General features: G+C 36.7%; 1 protein-coding gene across 1 annotated transcript in view; it reads left to right on the plus strand.

Annotated features, from left to right (window-relative positions):
• Positions 1-6,708: 6,708 nt before the first annotated feature.
• The window catches only part of LOC107085076 (low-density lipoprotein receptor-related protein 2-like), a 47,541-nt gene continuing 44,920 nt past the window's right edge, over positions 6,709-9,329 (plus strand). The window contains exons 1-4 of the mRNA XM_015375221.1: positions 6,709-6,775; positions 8,175-8,285; positions 8,578-8,700; positions 9,186-9,302. Of these exons, the coding sequence (XP_015230707.1) occupies positions 6,709-6,775; positions 8,175-8,285; positions 8,578-8,700; positions 9,186-9,302 (418 nt within the window). The remainder of the gene's footprint in view (positions 6,776-8,174; positions 8,286-8,577; positions 8,701-9,185; positions 9,303-9,329) is intronic.

Consider the following 9,329-nt stretch of genomic DNA (forward strand, 5'->3'; position numbering starts at 1 on the left):
CAAACACACTATTTATATTTTCATAAATTTTTTTTTACAGAAATGTGATCCAGAAAAAAATAATATTTCATACTAGTTTAAACTATGTTAATTTTAAAAAGTACTTTAATGTGACAAGCCTTATTGGAATGTGCTTTCTGATTTATTATTCCTGACTGTAAATACCATATTGATTTTTGCCTTTTATTCATGTATCAAGAACGTTTACTATTCAGTTTGAAGGATGCAATATTTATTTAATACTTTAAAAAAATTTTAAAACAAGATTTAGATCATTTGAAAAAGTTTTCTCTCTTTTTTTGTCTTGTTAACATTAAAAGTAAAGTGAGATGGACAGTGAACCTGGCAAACCAGATTGATAATCTGTGGCACTTTGTAGGTTTGATTCTACACAATATTAAAAACATTAACAAAAGTGTGGCTTTAGCCAATAACTGTAGCAAATAAAGCAACAGCAGATGCCATGGTGGTTTCTCGTGCTGTAAAAACTGTGTAAAAGAGTTTCTTGAAACTGTGAAAAATATAGCCATTGCATAATACTTAAAATAGGTACTATTGATGGATATATTTATTTTTTCTTTAATACCAGATCCTTATAAATAATCATTAACTAAAATGATTTTTTAATGAATGGTTAATTAATAAATTTATCCCAAAGTGTATGTTCTAATTATTCATATTTAAAGCTGGAAAATTGTGTAAATTCAAATATAGCTGTTTTTAAATACATGAATTAACGGTGCATTAACCATGTTTAAGGCTATGTTTATTTAGCTTGGTTATATTTTGTGTAAATTAGTATTAACATCTAATGAATCTTTCAGTTCAATTCAGTTTATTTATATAGGGCCAATTCACAACACGTCATCTCAAGGCACTTTACAGTTCAACCAGATCATACAGTCAAATTGATTAAAAGTTTTCTATCTAACGGAAACCAGTTCATTGCATCGACTCAACACTAGAGATGCTTGTAGCGACAGTGGAGAGGAAAAACTCCCTTTTAACAGGAAGAAACCTCCAGCAGAACCAGGCTCAGTGTGAACGGCCATCTGCCGAGGCCCGAAGACAGAAGCAGGGATACAAAAGGCAACTATCAACCAGCTCTACAGGCGGCCCCATCCAGGAAACACACAACCAGGCAGATGAGCACATCCAGCCAGTCACAGTCAGGTAAATAAGACTTTGCTGAAAAACAGGCCAAGCTCCAACATCTTTAAACAAAGGTGTTGATGGCAGCAGCACAGCTGATATTTCTCAGCCAAACAGGAACAGACCAGATGAAGCTACTATGAGAAATAGCAGAGAGAGCGTAATGTTAGAAATTGAACTAACAAATTCAACAATTAAATCTTTAACAAAAACTATTTCATTATTGTACTAAACTTTATAACAGATTCCATAAAGTTCCATAAAAAAGAAGAATGTGGTGAAATATAGATGAATATCCTTTTAGAGAACAATGAGGATTTGTTTGTGGAAGTTAGATGATCTGATAGGAAATTTGTGTTTATAAAAGATCAAATTGCAAGAAACAGCAACTGCAAGTTGGTACTGTTCCAATAATGCTAATATTTGTGAATATAATTATGACCCCCAAAAAAAAATAAAGCTTTTATATCAGATAACATCGTTAAATACTAATTTCCAGACTGATCATGTTATTGTGTAGGGGACTTTAACTTGGCTCCAGAAGAGTTTATTTTTTTTTGAGTTGTTACAGCACTAGTTGTTAGTTTTTCTGACAGTAGGCTGATAGGAAAGGGGGTATGAGAGAGAGGGAGAGACATGGCCACAAGCTGGATTCAAACCTGGGTCAGCCGCGTCGAGGACTGAGGCCTCCGTACATGGGTCGTGCGCACTACCCACTGCACCACCTGCACGCCCCAACATCAGACTCTTGAAGAATTCGTCAATAAGACAAAATTGACGGAAATAACACCACAAAGAGGAGTTAAACAGTTGCCCTGGCATAAGCATAGTTGTCTAAGCAGATCACGTATTGATTATTAGCCGGCATCTGGCTCAATCCTAGATTATGCAGGACAATGAAAACAAAATAACTGCTAAGGGTGCAAAACAAAAATGCAAAACAAAACTGTGAAATGAGGTTAAGATGCAAATTCAAACTGGAAGACTCATTCAAGCATCACCTGCATTCAAACACCTCACCATGCACCTCTGCTCCAGCCAAACACTGTCAAGTCCTCATTCCCCTTCAGCCAACCATCATGTAAAGTTTTGCTTAAAGCTCTCTGGTCACAGACTGTCCTGCTCTTCAGCTGAGCTTCGACCCACCTCTAACCCATCTACTCCATCATGCTCTCCAGCTCGTTCTAGCGTTCCTGTCCTCTGGCTTCCAATCCACCACTTGATCAGGTGGTTGGGGCAGCAGTCTCACCATAGACTCCCAGACTTCCCTCTTTTCAGACACCTTCTCCAGCTCAGCAAGGGGAACACCAAGGCATACTCAGGCCAGTCAAAAGAGATTAGTCTCTTTAGCATGTCCTGGATCGTCCCCTGGGCTTCAATTTGGATGTGCCTGGAACAGCTCTGGATGAAAGTGTCCTGGAGTTATCTCAAAATGATGTCTGAGCCACCTCAAATGGCTCCTCTCACGCATAGGAGAAGCGTCTCTCTCCCTTCTTGAGGCAGGAACTCTCCTTCAGCCTAAAGGGGACAGGCCACCTTTTCCCAGCCAAGAACCATGCCCTGGGACTTGGTGGAGCTGATCATCATCCAGGTACATGTTGTAGGTCTTAGTAGGAGGGATCCAACAGAACCACGTCATCCACATCCAGAGATTGTGTGTTTTAATCTGTTAAATATAAATACTTTAGAGATAGTCTTCCCTTGGAAGGCCTAATTGCCCCACTTGTGCAATATAAGAGCATCACAGGCAGCAAAACTGAAACGGAGCATAATCCTGGCAAAAACCATACTTAACAGCTGCTTCAGTGTTCTTGTGTTCAGGGATCCAACAGTTCATATTAACAATCTGTTCCAACAGATTTAATCTATAGCAGGATGACACTGTTGTTCTTTTCCTTTAGTAATCTGACACTGACTAAGCTTCTATTTCATTTATGCTGCCAAAACGCCCTGCTCCTTGTTCCTACTGCAAAGTCATAAAACAGGTAACAGGAATTTCTGTGACAAGGCCATGCACTATAAAAATCCAATAAGGTCAGCAAAAGCTACTTATCAACAGTTTTTACTGATTGTAAATATGGCAATTTTCTGATAAAGCAGGATTAATTTGACATAAAACTGCTGTGCGTTGTATTTTGACAGATGTCTTTGTGCTTTCTTGGATACGACAAAAATGTGCTGCTTCAGTAAAAATCTATCAATACAAACATAATGCAGAAATAAAATCAACACATGTTCATAATCAAATGAAATTTTCTTCCAACAGGAAAGAGGGATGACTTATAGTGGCTCCAGACTGACTGTAAGTCTGATGTGGTGCTCAAGAGACATTTCCTGGCATTTCTAAGAAAAGGAAAGCAGCAAGAGCTGAAATTCAATTGCTTTACAGATAAACCCCAGATCAAGTCTTAAGTTCAAAAAATTTGGATGATTGAATTCAGTTAATTTCAATTCTAAATAACTTTATCTGTCGTTAAAGAGAATAAAATTTTTGTAACTCTTATAAGGGTTTCTTTAACAAGCTGTTTTAGATGTTAATAGCTGTAGACAGGAAGGAAGGTTGTTGGTCAGAAGGATGCTCATTGGTTTTCCATATGGTTCCTCATTTTATGAAAAATCCCTCTTTAAGCAGCCTCCGACTCTCCTTAATTATACATAACAGCAAAGCAGTTAGAGAAAGCTTTAAATTGGAGATTTGCTCCACAAATATGACAATCTGGAAATGGTACCTAGAAAAACTGAAATGTTTTTGTGTAAAAGCTATAGGTGAAAACCTATCATGGCATAACCATCCACCTAAACTGACAAATTGGTCAGGAATAGACAGGAAAGAAGGCATTGTTGAAAGAAGACAGTTAGAAACCCCATTTGCAGCTTGCCACAATATGTGGTACAACGTCACCTGTGCAGATCAACCCCAGCATGGAACATGGTGGTGGCAGCAGCATACTGTGGGTATGGGCATCTTCAGCAAACATAAGAAAGTTGGCAGAATAGATGTAAAGAATAATGGACATAAACACATTGGTACCTGTGATCTTAGAGGATGAAAGCTGCTTAAGACCAGGGTAACTGTTCTTCCAGAATTACAATCAGAAGCAACTTTAATTGTTAAGTTTTCGTTCACTAACACAGAATCGGACTTCAGTTTTCCATTCCTCACATTGATAAAAAACAACCACAGCAGATAGAAAAATGCTTCGGAAGACTAGATTAAAAACAGGATAATAGCAGCGTGTTCAACTGCGCAGGTGCAGAGTTTTTATTAAATAATAGTTGGAATGCAGGTTGTGATAGTGCAGAGGGTCTTAATTGGTGTTCATTAAGTTTAACAGAGAACATAGAAAATATGACTTTGTTGGTCCATTTTCATGATCAGCATTCTATAGTGCTTTCCTTAAGGTAAAAATGAGAAAAGCCTTTGACCAGAAGGTTTGGACTTGGCTGAGATGTTAGCTATTCCTTGTTTGGCCCTTGACTTGTGCAGGTCATGGATGTAGGGATGGTCAGCTCTGAGTGTCCTCTCTGAAACCAAAGTGTCTGTTTCAGTATAACTGTCCAGTTTTTTTAGATGACCCAAACCCATTGATGTGTACAAAACAGAATAAATTATATGAGGGTTAAAGATGACTAGAAGCTGCTGTTGAAGCTGCACCTGAAAGAGGTCTAAACTTGGCCTGGGCCTTCTTCTGAACTGTGTCCACCTGAGGACAACCTCAGGAAATTAGAATGTCTTTACTTGGGAACCAAAGGTGGTCAACACAGTGATGTTGAGGATGGAGAGGGGAGATGGGTCCTAAGTGGACAAGTTATTTCAAATGTTTTCTGTAGGTTTGCAGGTTTCTTGTCACCTTGGATCTGCCCAATAAAGGGGAGTCATCTGAGAAAGACCGATCGGCTGAGAATAACTCATTGTGCTGTGCCTAAAACATACAACAAGATATTTGATTCCAGGTGTTCATGGATACACACTAATACTAAATACTGAGCTGCAGCTGCAGATATATACTACCCTGATTAAATTGTCTAATCACGTAGTTTCTGACTCTGACACACATGGAAAGGATAACTGCTGCTCTTGAAGCTTTTTCTTTTAAAGTTTACTTTGGTTTTCAGTTGTCTTCTTTTTGCTCTTATGTTCTCTGTTTTCTGTTTCTCTAATCCCATACAGGTACTGAAGCAGACTTCTAGGAGTTGCTGTATATCTTCTGTGTTGTCTATTTTTGCTGTTTTGATTTATTTTCTCTATTTTCATGCACTCTTTCCTGTCTCTGTCTCCCTCCCTCTCTGCCCTTAATTTTTATCCCCCTCTTTCTTTCTCGCCTGCCTTTCCGTGTCCTTTGTATAAGATTTTACTCCCCAAATAATATTCAATAAGGTTTAATATACAAATATCAAGCAGAACCTTATGGTAACTGTCATACTGGTCTGCTTGTGAAAGCAAACCTGTGGGGCTATCAGATAGCTCTGGGACATCAATTTCCAGAGCTATATTAGCTAAACAAATGATAAAAAAAAAAGAAATAAATGAAAAAAGCAGATATTCCACAAAATGTTTTAGCTCAAACCATTTAAATATCACATTGTTAAAATGACTCCGTTTAATTCCAGCTCAGATTCAGTGAAGACTTTCTGGCAAAACCTAAAAAGAATTTGTTTTAAAAAGAGGAAGGGTCTCAGTCTGCCACCCAGCCTTTATCTTCCTTCTGCAATATGACTGTGAATCGTAAATAATTCACATTTTAGGTAGAGTTACATCAAGTCATGTGTTCAGCTTGTTTAGGCTTCAAAGACACTGATTTTAGCTTAGTGGCAGTGATGTAACATAATAGCCAACAGGGTGGTTAATGAACAATTGGGAAGCATTTTGTAATCCCGTTATAATATATGAGCGATAATAAATTCTGGTCTATGTTCCGTAAAAATTCAAAAAATATCCACTGGACTTGGTTTTCAAGATTTGAAGATGTTTCGCCACCTCTGGTCTATGTTTTTAGACTTTTAGGTGCTTTCAACACTGGGTACTTTACATGCTGCTCAGGGATTCTTCTAAGGGATACCAATGAAAATGATATATAAATCCTATGCTGGATTTCATAACTATAAATCATCAATGTATGATGTATGAAAATAAAAAAGTGAATTCAACATGAGGATGAAATGATCAGAAAATATCTGATCGTATCTATCTCAAAAGATATGAATAAACTTAAGTAAAATGACTAGTTCAGTGTTGCAAACTTCCTGCCACAGTCTTACAAAAAGATGACAAGTTGCCTTTTCTTTTTTGCTAGCGTAGACAACATATCTGCAGGTAAAAGTTAATCTTAGATGAAGTTTATGTTAAGTAAAGAGCCATAAAATCCAAAGTCACATTACCAATCTGCTGCCTGCTCAGGCTTTTACATCTCAATCTGAGATTCATCACCTCACTCCAGATCATTTGCCCTCAGAGAGTCATGGTTGCAGGCTAAGCATGAGTACAGACATTGGGACGAACTAACACCTTAGTAGTGAAACACAGGAGCAACGGCGAGGAAAACTGAGCCTTTGATGATGGACCTGAAAGGTCTTCATCTTCTGTCTCTTCTTCTGCTGTCACAAGGAATTCAACTCGTTCAAGGTAAATATATTTTCAACTCAAAATTCGTTGTACAGTTTCAAGCATATCTAGATCAAGTAAAAGAATAACTTGAAGCGATTGTTAACAAAAATGTCAATTTATTTATTTTCAATAGCATATTTACATTCTTTTACTAGACTAAATGTTTCTGAATGTTTTGGATGCTTATTATACAAATATGTGAAAAATCTTTCTGAAATAGTTTCATATTTGAAAATTATATCATCTTTGTTGTTTTATAAAACTCAAAAGATGTAATATAAACAATGCTATATGTATATGTATGCAATATAATCAAATTGTATGCAGTTCAATAATTTTTGTTGCTCTAATTCTTAACAAATATCATTTTAAGTAACAAGCTATCATGCAGGACCCTTCATCAGTGGTCTTCATTCCAATCCCACTATAATAAGAATTAGATCAAGATTTGCAATATAATACAGATTATTAAAATAGCATAATTTATGTCAGTTATTTAATTCTTAAAATACAACAATAAAAGCTGTTTTCTATATCAGAGTTATGCAAAAAAAAATCAAATGTTTCATTGTCCATACAAAACCTTTCTAATCAAAAAATAAATATTTTCATTTTGAAGGTATAATAATTTTCAGTTAATCTAATTACATTGCCAAATTTCTATAAACAGCTGATTTTAATTCCGATCTGATACAAAAATTAATAACATTCTGCAAATTCTCACACTATTAATTGATTTAAAATGACAGCGGGGCATAAGAAAAAAAAAAATAATCACGAGTTGCTTGTCTTTTGTGGTGAAGAATTAACTTTTCTTTAAAGGCCAGATCACATGCTTTCAGGTTCAGATGCTGCACATGGAGCGTAAACAGCTCCCATAAACATGGTCATTCATTTGTCAAAGAAACAGTAAAATGTGTTTTTATTCTCATCAAAGTGACACTGACTTCAAAAATTTTAATTAAATGTCATAAAAATAGTAGTAAAGCAAGATTTTCAGGTGTGTCTGTGTCTTCAAACTTCAGCTTTTGGATTGTCACTCAATGCAAACTGGCACAGAACCAACATAATAAAACAAAGGTTTAACAGAAATGATGAACAAGGCAGATTGTTCGTAGTATTATTTGTTTCTCATCCTTTAGGCTTATGCATAATTTAACCTCATAAAAATACTTGCCTAAAGAGGCAAGGAGATGCTATGCCTAAAGTCTTTTCCCATGTCCCCTATTCAAAATGCAATGAATCGACATCTTACATTTAGCTAAATAAATGTTTTCAGACTTTCTGATCAGTTTAAACAAAGCTTTTTGATGAACTAATTAAATGGTACTAGATTATAACACATGTTTACACTGAAAATGTGTTGATGAATGTAACACCCCATGCTCTCATATTGGATTCTGTGTGTTCCCTTTAGCAAGTTGTGCCAGTAACGAGTTTCAATGCACCAATGGCCAATGCATCAATATAGAATGGAGATGTGATGGAACGAAAGACTGCACAGATGACTCTGATGAGCTGAACTGCCGTAAGTCCAACTTTTGGTTTCATTCAGGAATTTCAATATGAATATCATTTTTTTTTTCTTTAACACAACGGAGGAGCATTCCTAGTGTGTAAATAGAAGGTATGTGGACTTCTTTTTTTGGCCTTAATTTTTCTATGAAAGAAGTTCAGTTACCTTCCATTTAAGCATTCAGGATTTCCAAACTTGGACGGCTGGCAAGCTGCAAGGAAAGAGAAGACGTGCGCAAAAGCAAACAAGCAATGAAGGAAGTTGTGGGGGAAAACAGTTCACCTGTTTTGTTTTCTTGCTGCAGCACCTCCATCATGCAGCTCGCAGGAATTCAGGTGTGTGACAAGTGGTGAATGCATCTCACTGGGATTTGTCTGTGACGGGGAAGAAGACTGCGTCGATGGATCTGATGAGCAAAGGACCTGTGGTAAAGATAATCTCTTTAGCCTTTATTTTCAAGCAGACGTTTCAGGTTTTGTTCCTGTTGTTTCAAGGTGAACACATACAACTGATAGAAATTACATATGATACAATGCAAACTTTTACTGGAGTAGTAAGAAGCTTGAGAAAAGGTTTGCAGGCATGCAGGATTAAACCCACTAGGTGGCCCCATCAGCTTACTGTTCAATTTTTGGCACAGTCTGAATTTAGGTAAAAACAATTAACAGATGAAAAACTCAAAGCCCCAGCAAATTTCTGGACCTGTTAAGAACATAGAAAAATAAAGAGAAAAAGTATCATAAGTTTTAGGAGATAATACTTATCTTTTTTATATTTGTATATCATTTTTGATTAAAAAAGACTGGAGGCATTATTCATAGTATGACAGAGGTTTCATGATAAACTATAAATCATTTGTTGCTGATGAAGACCTAATTCAGTCAGAACGCAGTTGACCTTGCACTTTTTCAGGTGGACGCACCTGTAATCCAGACCAATTCACCTGCCAGGAGGGTCAGTGCATCCCCAGCAAATACAGATGTGACCATGTGACAGACTGTGTGGACAACTCTGATGAGAGGAACTGCGGTAGGCCTTCCATTTTTACCATTTATC

The sequence above is a fragment of the Cyprinodon variegatus genome, unplaced genomic scaffold (genome assembly GCF_000732505.1).
Source record: "Cyprinodon variegatus isolate N-32 unplaced genomic scaffold, C_variegatus-1.0 Scaffold115, whole genome shotgun sequence".
Classification (NCBI taxonomy): domain Eukaryota; kingdom Metazoa; phylum Chordata; class Actinopteri; order Cyprinodontiformes; family Cyprinodontidae; genus Cyprinodon; species Cyprinodon variegatus.